At 40.3% G+C, this 14,201-nt stretch overlaps 1 protein-coding gene across 2 annotated transcripts in view; it reads left to right on the forward strand.

Annotated features, from left to right (window-relative positions):
• The first annotated feature begins 7,530 nt into the window (after positions 1-7,530).
• MAP4K3 (mitogen-activated protein kinase kinase kinase kinase 3) overlaps positions 7,531-14,201 on the forward strand; it is a 57,313-nt gene continuing 50,642 nt past the window's right edge. Inside the window, exons 1-3 of one of the 2 annotated variants that reach the window (XM_005429071.2) lie at positions 7,531-7,584; positions 9,743-9,833; positions 12,487-12,551. In XM_005429071.2, coding sequence (XP_005429128.1) covers positions 9,778-9,833; positions 12,487-12,551 — 121 coding nt within the window. In that variant the 5' untranslated portion in view covers positions 7,531-7,584; positions 9,743-9,777. Of the gene's footprint in view, positions 7,585-9,742; positions 9,834-12,486; positions 12,552-13,160; positions 13,297-14,201 lie in introns of those variants that run through there. The other variant, XM_031063669.1, reaches the window with a different exon arrangement.

The raw sequence follows: 14,201 nt of genomic DNA on the forward strand, positions 1-14,201 counted from the left end.
AACTTGGGGTCGGGTCTCTTCCAGAGCGAGCCGGGGGGTGTAGGGGTGTGGGGAGCTTACTAGCTCCGTTCCAGCCCAAATGTCATCGTATTAGTCCCGGTCGCTGCTCCCGTCGCCGTCTTGTGTGGGAATGCCGGTGTTTTGTGTTTGTGTCGGTGTGGGACGTGAGTGTGACCCTGCGGAGGGCGAACTGTTGTCGTTAGGATGGGAATCTTTCAGAATTCCGACCTAACTTCAGCAAGCGTAGGAGAATCAAAGCTAAAGCAAAAGCAGCCGAAGATAATTTAGGTTGGTTTTTCCTTTTTTTTTTTTGAGGGGTTTTATAATGCATCTTGTAATTTTTGTCTGCTCTGCCAGTGTATGTTGTTATTTATGTATCCAGCTGGCTGTTGGGATGTGGCAGCCTCTCCCTGGGATAGGATGACGCTGGTTGTAACCTGCTCTTGTGTGGCCTTGGAGCAGAGGGGAGAGCTGAAGTTGGTCGTGTGCAGCCTGGTGGAAGCATTGTTTGAATTGTGTACTTTCCAAGCATCTTCTTGGCCTGTTTTTGTCATCACAGGCCTTGTGTGAGGGAACTTGAATTGGGAGCAGTTTGAGGTGCACAGAGCTGGTCCTAATGCTGCCTTTCACTTTATGTGAATGAAGCCTAGAATGAAGTCTTGTTGGAGTTGGGCTGATTTTGGTTTAATCTCATCTCTCTTAAATGTCATGGAAGTTTCAGGACCTAAATCCTCTTGTTATTGCACTCTTGGTGTGCTAACTCCCTGCTTTATTAATTGTTTAATTGAAAGGGTGTTTTGTGTTGTTTGCCCCACCTTGCTAGCTTTCTTTGAGTATTTGTGTACTGTGCTGACCTTTTACTTGTCCAGGTCTGCTTGCCGTATGCTCTGGGTTTTTGTTTTTCTGCGAACTGTTTTATGTTGTGTGTGTATCTTTCTGCTGCAGGTTTAACTGGCATATTGACTCTGATACCTTATCAATTGGATTTTGTTTCAATGTTCTGTATGTGACTGAAGAATGTGAATTAACCAAGTCATCTGTCTTTTTGGTTTCATTTTAAGGACGTTACCTTCAACCACAGAGTTTGGAATATTTACGTATGCAATACCACTGTGCATGTGAAACCTGTTAAAGATTTGTGAAGGTTTCCTTGATGTTTATCACACTTAGATTGCAGTAACCTTCAGTTTGGCACTGCTTGTGACTTTTTCTTGTTCGAGGCACAGAGTAGATTTGATACTTTCAGTGTGCCTGTACCAGCTGAGATAGATGGTGATATAGCAGGACCAGGATGCACTAGGCTGGTATTAGAATTATTTCTTCTAGATGAGAGGTAAGTGTTTTCTAAATAGATTGTGGACTCTGGAGGGAAAATGAGAGGTGCTTTTCTCTTGTGTGGGTTATTGCCTGTTTCATTCTGAGGCAAGGTCTTGCCCAAGGTGTCTTCAAAGTGAAGCATAAAAGTAGCCCAAAAGCAACAATGAAAGCCAGTTACTTCTAATGTGACAAGTAGTAATATTGTCTGAAGTGTCATCCACATGTGAGCTTACTAATGCCTTATCTTATGTTTGTGAGTGGTTTCAGAAAGCCCCTTTCTTTTGCCTTCACCTGTCACCTGTAGGTGAACTTTGAGGTGGATGAAATAATTGTGTGGAGCTGAAATCAGCTGTGTGCCAACAGTGCTCATCAGTGGTGGGGTTTCAGCAGAGTGCTTGGGCAGCTTCAAGCTGTAATTTGTGGTTTCGCCCCCTTAGCAGAGAGAGCCACGTAGGAAAGTGTTTCTGCCGTTAGCAAGCAGGGATTATTGCCTTAATAAGCTGACAGTCTTGTTATGTTGAGTCTTGCTAAATGCTGACTTTCTGCAACCTTGTTTCCTGGCAAAGCATTTAGGAGCTGAATGCAGAGCAGAGTGACATCTACTTCTCTTACTCTGTTATAGTTGAACTGAGCTAGGGCAGGCCATGGTTTAAATATTTGTTTGTTTAGAAAAAAACAAAAAACAAGAGGCTGAGTCGCGGGTCTGGAGTTTACTGAATTTGACCTAAGAGCTGATGGTGGGGACTGAACTACAGAGGTTGGAAGGAAAGGAGGATGTGGTCAGATGGATACAATCTTGCTGCTGTGAGTCCTGCTCTCTAGGCTGGTATCTGGAAAGGGCCATGTCAGTGCTCTGCCAGTACGGATTTTTGGCTCAAGCCAATATTTTACAATTGTCTGCACTCCCACCAAGGTTCAGCTTTCAAAAGGGCCTTGGAGCAAATCATAATGGATTCATTGCAAGAAAGGTAATGGGTAACATGTCATGCCATTAAGCTCTCTATCAAATATTCACAGTCAACAATAATGTGTATATTCTAGCTAGCACCAGTGCAAATTTGTTGTAAGAGATGAAGTGTTATGTGAATTGCTTAGTTCTTCATGTATTCCTTGTGTGAGTAATTTCTGGTTTTTGTATTTCTATATTTCATTTTTGCAAAGAATTTAGTTGTATACAGTGGTCAGCAAAGTGTAAGAGAAGAATTAGGGTTTATTGATTGTGAATCAGAGATAATGTCCTGTCCTGCTCAGTTTCAGGAAATATTCCTTAAGTCAGATGAGGTAGTTGCTTAATTTTGTTTGCTCTGCATTTATCCTTCTCACATTTAGGAAGACATTTCTGTCTCTTGCTATGAAATTGGTATTCTAACAATCCCTAGTCCCAGATACTCTGTAAGTTGTGCCTTTTTTTAAGGTTTGTGTCACAAATGCTTTCACAGGGTTTTCTGACAGAGACTGTGTTGTTAGGTTTCCTGTTTGTCCCTATCCCTGTATGTTTGGTTTTGGTAGTAACTGCACAGGGCTTGGAAGTATTTTCTGAGGTGATTGTAGGTCCATTTTGTTAATGTGATTCATTTATATCACAGCATACCTTTATTAAACCAAAGCAATGATTTTTTTTTTAAAGGTTGAACTTCATTTGTCATCTCACAGGTCATTTGTCTAGTGCAGGTGGACCCTTCCAAAGATTTTCAGCACCTTACTGCAAAAAAGGCCTTTATTTTGCTGAAATTCGAACAGTTGTGATAATTAGCGAGATTATTGTTCCTGCAGAGTTATATATTATACTGTGTTTGTCTTCTTTCAGTTCTTTTTGGCATTTATGGCTTCAGCCAGATAACAAATGAAGACAGCATAACTCATTGGGGTGCATGTTGTTTGAGGTCTCATTTTTCAAAAAGGAAAGCCAGATTTTTGTTCACCAGCCCTTCAGCAGGGAGGATGGTTTTGGTGAGGGAAGTAGTGTATCCACCAGCCTAACTGCCCGATGCTGAAAACTTCAGCTTCTGTGGGTATCTCTGGAGAGCAGCTGGTGACTATTACTGCTTTCTGCTGCCATCCATATTTTGGGGTGTCTGGTTGCTGGTAGAGCTTCTGTGTGTTGCTGGAGAAGAATGTGTCCAGGTCAGATGAACCTGAATTTTGATGAACTTCGAATTTTTGGTGTCCTCTTCTCTACATGTGTGCCCTTGCTTCTATTTCTTGGGGTGATCCACTAGGGCATCAATTCTTCTTCAGTTTGCTGCTTCTGAAATGTTGAAACCATGCTTTTTGATAGGCATTTTAGTCTTCCATTCTTCCTGATTGACATTACAGCTTTTGAAAGTTTCTTCACTTTGTTAGGAATAAAGGCCTATGTTTTGACATCTTTCTGTTCATCTTTAATTGGTTTTTGAAGCTTGTCAGGTAGGCAGAGAGGGAGGTGGATGTTTTGCCATCCTGTTTTTACAGCACTGAATAAGTGCTATAGGGCTTCATTTCTGGGACTGTGGTTTCCTTAACCAGTAATCTGTGCCTTGCACAAAGGTTTTTGTTTAACATCAACTTTATCAAAGCATTGCTTTCTAAAATTGTCACTCTGTTGGGTTGTGGTATTACACTTTCTACCAGAATGTGGAAGCTAATTATTTATAGCTGGGGGAGGTGTGAGGGTTTGAGAGAGACTGAAGAGAAGGGCTCTAAGGGCTGGGGAGTCGCTTGGGTGCGTTTTCCTGTAGAGTGGAGCTAATCAGGCTCAGGAAGCCTCTTTGTATACTGGGACCAGTTTTCCCATGGAGTAGTAACCTGTTTAGAAATCATTTTGTTCAATAGTTCACACAGGAAGTGGTCAAAACCAGAAGCCTCTGTCTTACACTTTTGCTTTTTTGGCTTTGTTGCAGCATTATATGCTTTATATTATCAGTTTCCATTTGAAGGATAATCAAAGCCTGACAGTTTTTAGCTTTTATTTCTAGTTGGTGGTGATTTTTAATATAAATTTTTTTTCTGATATCCTGCTGTTGTTAGAGAGTACACTAGTAATTATTTCCTGTTTAATTAGGTAGTGCTCCTTCAGCTTGACCTAGCAGTTGAAACTCCTGCTCTGATGGCAGTCTAGATCTCTGGAAGACTATCTTTCTTTCAGCTGCTGATAGAATTAGCATCCTTCTATAGTTTTCTAGAGCAGACATCCTATAAATGCTGTATACATTTGGTAAAGTGTCTTTAGATGAAGGCATTGTAGGCTAATCTTTGCCTCTGGAAAACCTGTATTTCCATTGGCACAGTGAAATGTGCATTTGAAGGATCCTGCTCATGGAAATGTGGAGAGGGGTGCTGCATCACAAAGGCTGGGAATTAGAGCAGGTAAGAGTGTAATTGGTAACAAAAAATGAGCCAGGGTTTTCTTACCCGAGCCTCTTCAAAATTTTAGTTGCATTTTGTCAGCTCAGAAATACTTGTTTGAAATCATTCTTCACCCACTTACTGCTTATTGATTTTCCAGTCTCAAAACCCATAAGGAACTGGCAATTTTTTTTCAGTGGGATTTTCCTAAATAAAAGTCTAAGACAGTGTCATCCACATTCTGAGATGCTGTGTGGTACATACTTAGGCACCCCCAAATTCAGGGTCACAGCCAGCTCCAACAGGTGCTGAAAACCATATGGTGCTTCAGTAATTCTGTCTCTCATTCAAGTGAGCTTGGAGGAGGAATTGCTTCACAGCTGATTATTTGAAAGGTGTTTGAGATCTAGTAAAACCTGTCAGGGGTATCTTATTCCCATCCCTAGCCTTTACAAGGAGCCCTTGTGTCACTACAATCAGAATAATCTTTTTGTTACTCAGATTAACAAAGACAATTCATATTCGTGATGTTGATAACACCTTCAATGCTGATAACCCAAATGGAACAAGATGCAAAATTATAACTTATACAGGTTCTCAACTTGGAGTCATGTTTTTTTAATCTATGCCCTTAAGCACAGGGCAGCCTGCTGTTGCTGAAGGTATTGGTGGCCTACATTAAATCAGATTTTCTTCCTCCTTTGTGGCTTTCATAAGCCCAGGAAAACTTTCTGTCACAGTGTCTCCATAATGACCTATGGAGCCATAGTCAGTGACACAAACTCCTGACAGATGGACATAGTATTGTTAAAAATAAATAAAACAAAAAACTCATGAGCAGGGGTTCTGAGGTCTGTGAAATGTTTCCATTCTGGCTTGTGCAGAGTGTGTCACTTCAGGATTTTCTCACTTGTATCCACTACAGTTGTATCTCATTGATCATATTATTAGTACAAGTTGCCCTAAAACAGGTCTGTAAGTGTTAACAAATCCCCCTGATAATCACAGGTCAGCTTTGTTAAAGCTTCAGTAACTTTTCTTGTTTGTCTTGGAGGTTAAAAATGCTGATGTTTGATTAATGAACATTTTGCTTCTGTTTGTTTCTTGCTGTGAAGAGAGTATGTTAGGAAAAGAAATAAGGAGTAAAAATCCTAGCTCATGCTTCAGTGGTGGCACTTTCTCATGTGTTGCCTTTATTCTCTGGTACAGATGAAAGGAACTCATGTTTTTGCTGTTCTAAATGTCTATGCATCTTTTTTCCACCAGTGATGGTTGGAGATATTGCTGCCATTGGTGAGGTGGATAAATAATGACTTACAGGGAAGGCTGCCAGAGAAAATTTATTTGTTAACTGTTTTTTTCCGCAGTCAGTCAGATTTGGACTACTCCTTAACGTCCATAGGATTCCCACTGGTCTCAGAATCTCTCTGCCTGCAAATGATTTGCAAATGCCAGCACTCCCAGCATTGCAGCAGTGTTGCCCCACCAGAGAACAGTGAGAAGCTTGAGATAGCTGTCCAAGGAGTGAGCTGAGTAAATCTCCAAACACAGGAATACCCTCTGCATTATTTCCCAGCTTTATTCTTGTTTACTTTTTATAGTCTTAGGGGTATTTTCCCCTCCACTTTTGATTCCACAACTGGGTCCCAAGCTGCCGTGTAACAAACCTTGCACATACTTGGTGAGTCCATAAAGGCTCTGAGTTCCTGATTTCCTGAAGTGACTTAAATGAGACTATTAGCAGCTTACAAGGTGGATCCCTGGCTACATGTGTTAGGTTCTGTAATTATGGCCTTTGCAAAAGCAGGCTCTGAGCCCTGTGTAGGGGTAGCCTGGGCACTGCAATCTGTACTCCTACAGGTAGCAAGCCTCCCCTGGGGAGAGGGGGAGAGAAGAGGCTGTAGCTGGGCATCCTTCGGGAGCTGCTGCTGCTGCTTTAGTGATGGGAAGCAGCTTTGCTGCCTTCTCTCCGTGGTTGGGTGCAGGGGCACAGAAATTCTCTGAAAGCCCCGGGCAAATGGCTTCTTGGCTTTCAGTTAATGGTCCAATTGTACAGTTGTAGAAGAGAAATAATTTTTACAGTAATTTATGTTGCTTTGTAATGGCTTTTCAAAAAATGTAGCTTCCTTAGTTGCTCAGTAGAGCTGAGGCCTTAGCAGGACAGAGCTCTGTTGGTCAGAGCATGGTGCTATTGGCATCGAGGTTGTGGGTTTGATCCTTCTATGGATCATTCACTTAGGAACTGGACTTGATCCTTGTGGATCCCTTCCAATTCAGAACATTCCATGTGTGAAAATGCAGTGAAGCTCCTGAGTCATTGCTGCTGCAGTTGGCTGCTGTGTGTCTAAAGGGAATGTTTTGAGGGGAATGCTCCCTAACTCCTTTATTACTGCCTTGCTTTTTTCAAGCTTCTGCAGCTGTTGTTTTTGGAGAAGAAGGTTCAAGGGATCTTACACATAGCAAAATGAAAAAGAGGCATTGCATTGCTCATCTGGGAGTCTTGCAAGTGGTTCCACACACTGCAGAGCACAGCCCTTGCTGTGCCCTGGATCCCTTGGCTGCTGAGAGACTCATGTGTGTTACACCTGCTTTTCGGACTCTCAGTGGTTGGTTTGTTTATGGGTTTTCACACAGAAGCACAGTGTGGTTGAGGGCTTGCATGATTCAAGTGTTGTGTGGCATTGTAGCTTCCTGAGCAGACTTAAAGCTTCAGCTCTCAGTATAAATCGGCTGTTTAATGTTCCCCAAGAAGTGGTTACACTGTGTTAAACCCTTGTGTGCCTCAGTTGCTCTTTGACTACTGCTGTCAGAGAATATCAAGTCAAGAATGCAGAGGTGGGTGCTGCATTCTGATCTCTAAATACTCCTTTTTTGTTTTTTTATAGGCTAGAAATGTCAACACGGGTGAGCTTGCAGCAATTAAAGTAATAAAACTAGAACCAGGTAAGTGGTTTCCTAACTAAGGATGCAGAAACTAAATATTTTTGTGCTTAAGATAACAATTGTACAAAATCAATCAAGTCCACTTATTGAAAGAAGGTGTAGGAAAAAGTACACTGTTCTAAAAAAAAAGTATGCTGTTCTGGTGTAGGAAAAAGTATAACTGTTCTACAAAACAAAACATGGCAAACAAGATGTAAGAGGAAAAATGTAATTGGAGAACAGTTAAGCGAAAACTGATTAAAATTTCATTGAGAATTGTGGGGTTTTTTGTCCTGTGTTTGACCCATGTGTTATAAAAATTTCTGGAACACAAGAAGACAGCAAGGCAAAAAAGAACTTGCCTGGAAAAAGAGTAGAGGAAGAACTAAAAAGAAGAGTGAAATAGTAGCTGACCATTAGTATCTGGGAGTTGAGTACATTTCCTGAAAATCTTTTGGAGAGTCTGATTAGGACTTCACTGCTAGATTTATGCTTGCACTGTGCTTCTGTGGTGATTTCACAAAGCACATGTGCCCTACAGAGCAGTTCTCAGCCTGCAGTCTGTTCTGTTAATAAGAGAAGGCCTGTTGTATAGGATTAATCTGGGAAATAAAACATCCAGACTTTTTTGTCTAACTTCTAACTGCTGGTGTTCCATTTCCAGATTTAATGTTGGGGTGTGTGTAATATTTTAACTACCTGGTTTGATCCTTAAGGTCTGTGTGGGCAAGAAGGGAAAGAAGGTATTAAGTTTTTTCCATTTTTTCCCCTTACACTTCTGGATGGGGTTAGAAATGTTGTGTTTTCACAGTACATACACGTTTAAAAGTTCCAGACAGGACAGTATGTTACTAGGTAGTTCAAAAAGTGTATGTTAATCACACTTCTTTTCTTCACACTGAAAGTGTGATCTCAGATGCTCCTGTCTAGTTATGCTTCTTTGTTTTCCTTACGTCAGTTCCCATTGCTGGAGTCCTTGGCTGTGCATGATATGGGTTATCAGTCCAGCTAACTGTGCTGTGGGCAAGCATGGGGATGCCCTGCAGCTGGGGGAACTTGCCCCCATGCTGTGGTGATGGGTGAACTTGCACTCTAAGTATTTTTTGGCAGCCTTTGGATGCCTGAGTGGAGCTCAGAGAGTAGACTTCAGCTGCCTGGTTTTGAAAGTTTTGCAGATCAGTGTACAGTGTGCAGACTGAGAGCTAACAATGTTTAGGGACTTGTTTTAAGGCTTTATGCTACTTTTATTTCAAATGCAGTGAAAATGCTGGTTACACACTGGAGGAATTATGTCCTTTCAGGGAGGTCCATATGTGAAAATAAATTCCTCTGTTCTTTAGTCTGTGTGTGTTTAAAAGTCTAGCCAGGAAGCCATCAGCAACACACTACAGATAGATGTTAACTTGCAGCTTATGATTTGAAATTTGCTATCAGTTAAATAAAATACATGGGAGTATCATATTTCTGCTTATAAATAACTCAATGGTGGATAGGTCATCAGTATGTTAATATACTGGGAAAAACATAAAACATTCCCAAAAGAAAAACATCTCAGCTGTGTGTTAAGTTTCACACATGATTTTCTCAGTATACATATCTGTAAGAACCTTTAATAGAAAGACTGGGACAACCATGGTACCAAATGGTGAGATCCAGGTAAATGTCACCCCTGTGTCAATGTTTTCTGGATGTGAGTTACAGTCCATAAATTTACATTCTTGTGGAGTCTGCTGAAATGTTGCAGCAGGAGTCTACTAGTGACTGGTTTTGGGATTTTTTTTTTTTTTTGCTTAGGAAGATGAGCTAACGAGAATGGGCATGTGGCCAAAAATAGCAAAGTTTTGTTGTGTTTTTAGGAACCCAGGCTATTGGCAGGGCTTATGCAGATGGACACAGTGGGGTCTCAGGGAAAATAAGGACTTGAGAAGGAGCTATGGCCAGTATTGTAAGAGCTATCAGCAGATATGAGGTCCATCTGTCCCAGAATGCAAGTTCAGAATATTGTTACTTATTACTAAGCCCTTGCTAATAAATACTTATTTACAGCTGATTTATGTCTGTGAAACTTGCAGATAATTAGTCTTAATTGCTAAGAATGTTTATTTTATAAACATGTGCTGAAAGTTAAGATGTGACTATAACGCAGGCCAAAGAAAATACTCGTTCTACTGCATTTCAGGAGAAGATTTTGCTGTTGTGCAGCAGGAAATCATTATGATGAAAGACTGTAAACATCCGAACATTGTTGCTTATTTTGGCAGCTATCTCAGGTACAGTTTGTTTCTTTTGTTCACTTAAAAATGTGTCCCTGTCCCCTTGTAAAGGACAAATCTATAAGGTGACATAGGCAAAATATAATTTACCAAATATTATCCACTTGTGTATTTTTTTCATTCACCTTCAAATATCTTCTATTTACTACAGTGTCTCTCTCTAAATAATCTTTCTTCGAGCAAAATTGTTCAGTGACCACATAGTCCTGTTTTCTTGCAAATAAGTTGATGCTTAAAAGCTTTGAATCTAATATATAAGTGGAAAATTAAGCAGAAGTATGTCAAGTATGAAGTGTCTGTGTATATAGTATCTTTTAAATCTGTTTCAGTAGAATGTCTGTTTTTCCAACATGTGAACTTCTGACCAGAATGTGAAGGTTTTGTGTTTGTTTCTGGAGGTGAGGTTATTTGCATTGTAGAAACATTGACAAATGTACTCAATTGTCTTACCAACTACTTCTTTTAACCAGTCATAGTGGGAACAGATTGCTTAGCATAACTAATAAAAAGCTGCTTCTGGTGATCTTTTAAATTTCATGTGAAAACAGTGCAGAAACAACTGCTGTTGTTGCACTCAACTTTCTTGACCATTTTTGTATTGAAACACTGCCTCTTCTGTACTCAAGCTGGAGGTGAGAGTGCTTCTTTTTTTGTCTGGGCAATCAAGTCACTGTCTTTGAGATCTTTTGCTGCCTGACCATTGGTTTTTCAAGCATATTTCAGTGCTAAGAATAAAGAAAATACCATTGTCCAATACTTGCTAGTCATCAGCATCTTGTTCCCCAAGGATTTCTTCTGTTTGTGTAGGGATTTTTCAGACGGTGACATTTCTGCCTTCCTGTTGGCCTGGGTGTTAAGTTGGAGACCCTCAATGGTACTGTTGGTCTTGTCTCTGTTTTGCTTGCTGCTCAGGCCATATGCTCTGTAGAAAGACTCTGCACTGTTACTCTTGGTTCTTAGAGGGATCTTCACCTGTCTCAAGTGCTTAGGCACAGTGATAGAAGGCTAGATTGAAACTAAGAAATGTAGTCATCTAGTCACCTCTTCTGATCATCTTATGTTCTTTTTCTGTTTTCTGTAGGGCTTTTGCACACTGGGAAGTGAATGCCCAATAAGCAAATGAGAATTTGCAACACTTTAATGCTTCATGTCTCTTACTTTGCTGGGAGAGTTCTGGCTTCTTCCCACTTCCACAGTGCTGCTGCTTTTGGCAGCAAACAGGATGCAGCCACATGGGCCCATGAGTGCCCCCAAAAGTGTCCCTGTTTTGAGTCCTGCATCATTGTGGGGAACAAAGAAGAGACTTGGAGATGTCTCTTCAGTGGTTCTTTCTTACTCAGTTTTCTTGCATTGGTTGTCATACTGCTTCTGTGTCTGTCTTTAGTCAGTTATTTCAGTGGAAAGTTTTAATATTATTTCAAGCAAGGCTTTAATTGAGCCTTTGAAATGTATGGAGTTAACAGAGAGGGAATTCTGCTGCCTAAAACTCCTGTAATGCTTGGACAATACCTTTCCAACCCATAGAGGAAGCAGCTGGAAATGTAGCTTTGAGGACCTTGTGCACTCTGGACATAAAAGGGGAGGACATCCAAGAAAGACAGAATTCTCCTTGGAGCAGCAGCTATTCTAGCTGTCACCTGCTGGTGAGAACACTTGGCAGTTTGCAGCTCAGGAGATAAGCTCAGCGCTTCCACCATTGCCTTAGAGAAACTCTGTCACAAATGTCTCAGCTGTTCTAACAGAGCCGTGTGAGTGCAAGACACACAAGACCAGGTCATCAGGGAGCTGCAGAACAGCCATCAGTCTTTCTTTTGGTTCTCCTGTGTTACTGTCTGCTCTAAGGTGGATGTATGGGATTTTTTTCCCACCTGAGTACTTTGATGGCCAGGAATGCCTAGGCAAGTCCCAGATTTTTTGCTCCGCACAGGGCCTTTTTGTGGCCACATCTTACCAATGGAAATTACTGAGTGAAAATAGAGTTAATGGCCATTTAAATCCTTCAGCCTGTTGTCTATTCTTGAAAAGCACCTTTTGTGGAGGTACAGTGAATCACGCTGAATTGATTCCCTTAGTAAGGGAAGAAGAGCTAAATAACTTCCCTTCTGACCCTGCCACCAAAAATATCCATAGGTTTTTTTGAAGGAAAAGACTTTATCTGAGCAGGTACTTACCCACAGCATGGGCTGTGCTCTGCCTAGCTTTGACTAAATCACTGCTGTTTCACTTAATTTGCTGTGAAAGAAATTTAGTTGAGAGACTCCTGGGGCTTTTTGGTTTGTATTTTTTCTTGTTTGTGTTAACTCCTATGCTGTGAAAAAAGTGGAGAAGTGAAAATAAGGAAGAAATAAGAACCCACATCTGTTTTGTCTCTACTCTCAGAAAAATGTATTTCAACAAAAATCAGTGTGAATGTTTCACTAGTACTGTTTTTATTGCTTCATTAAAGTAGAATATTTTTGGCTTTTTCATTAGTTACTGTTTAGACAGTGAAGTATCACATAAGGACTAAATTATACTCATTATTTGACTTGTACTTTCTATAATACAGAGCATGTTGTGTTGTGCTTTATAGTGTTTGAGTCCTCTGACTTATCTTTTACAAGTGCTCTGCAAATCTGACAGCTAATGAATGGTTTTATTCACTCTTTAGACGAGACAAGTTATGGATATGCATGGAGTTCTGTGGAGGTGGCTCTCTACAGGATATTTATCATGGTATGTCAAGACTTTATTCCTTAAAATCTAAGTACAGCTTATTTTCAAAAATTGAAATGATTGCAGTGTTTTGGAATTAGAGGAGGAATCCTAATTTTAGTATCCATAATAATTCATTGAAGGTCAATTTTAGCTTATCTTTTACTTAATTGGTATAGATTTTGTAAACAACATTAGTGGGGCGGGGCAGGGGGGTGTGCTGCAGAAGTTATTTCCATCCTTCAGAGGCTCACATGCCTGTCACTGCTTTTCAAGGGCTGTAAAATTTTTGGCAATATTTGTAAAATATTTTACAATCTTACATTGTAAAAGGAAAAAATTGATGTCTTGATGTGCTGTCTTGCTTCATAGCCATTCTGTTTCTGAGCTTTTGAACTTTGTTTTAGTATAATCTATACCACTTCCTACAGAAACCTAGGTATGTGGATTGATTAGCATGGATGCTCTTGTCCTTTGTAAACTGTTTGGATGTTTGCATACCAGTATTGTATTCCATGAGGGTATTTTTAATTTTTTTTAGGGTTTTTTTAAGCTGGATGTGTGACATGTGAAAAGCAAAGGTGGTCTCTATATTTGCTTTAGGCTTGGCTTCAGTGAGCAGTCAAAGAAACAAGGGCTGTCTGTGAATCTGTTGGATAAAGACAGGATCAATCAACTGCTTGCTATTTTTCAAGAGACAAAATGAGTTTTGAAGGACTTTATTGCCCTGGAATTAAGACCTTTGTAGGAAAGGAGTATGCTCTAAGTGAGTAATGGCTTTGGGGTTCTCAGGTGATGTTTTTTATTGAGGAAGTCTATCTATATTCTGACTTGTGAAGATTTTACGTGTGAGGGTCTCTTGTGCGTAAGCAGCTTTTTATGTTCACCTTGGGTGCGATTAAAAGAAGCACCAATTCACAAGTTCCTGCCATGTTCCTGTCATAGTTGTTTGAGTGTGGCCTTGGTGATCCTTTAACTCTTTGCTAATTTTGAGAAAAGCATCGTGTTTAATAGGCTTTGTTTTGTGGAACACCTGTAGAGTAGGAAATTAGCTCATGCCACATAAATGCCTGAGCAGATGTCTACAGGAGTGGCTTCCCGTTGCAGCTGATTTTTGGCTTCTCTGCTGGTAGTTAGAATGGAAGGTTCTTTTCTGGTCTTTATTATATTTTAGAGAGTCTTATTCCAATTGAACTATAGGCCTCTGTAACCTCAAGTCATTTGAGTTAATCAGAATGAAATTTCTCAAAGCAAAAATAAGTGCCTACATCTGCCTACTGTGGGTGCCAGTATATATAGTTTTGTGGGGGTTTGGAGCTTTTCTTTCAGCAAAGAGAAGTTGGGTGTAGACTTACTTTGAAGATATGTTGCATGATGCTAACATTGTAGAAGCTAAGCAGTTAAATTCTTTCATCTAGATTTGTTCTTAACTTTCTACTCCTTCAGTGTCCTTTGAGAAACTCCATCCAACTTCTCTTTGTTTCTGTGCAAAACCTGAAAAGCTTACAGTCAGGACTGCATTTCCTGGTCTTAAACCCCTTTAATTTCAGGATCAAAGTCCAGTGACTGGAACGAGTCACAGACCATTCCTTGCTTGCTGCTCGCTGTTTTGTTTGCGTATTTGTTCAGAATTTAATTGTTTTTCTCTAAGAGACGTAAGTGAAGTTAGAC

This window comes from Geospiza fortis, unplaced genomic scaffold, assembly GCF_000277835.1.
Source record: "Geospiza fortis unplaced genomic scaffold, GeoFor_1.0 scaffold99, whole genome shotgun sequence".
NCBI classification, from domain to species: Eukaryota; Metazoa; Chordata; class Aves; order Passeriformes; family Thraupidae; genus Geospiza; species Geospiza fortis.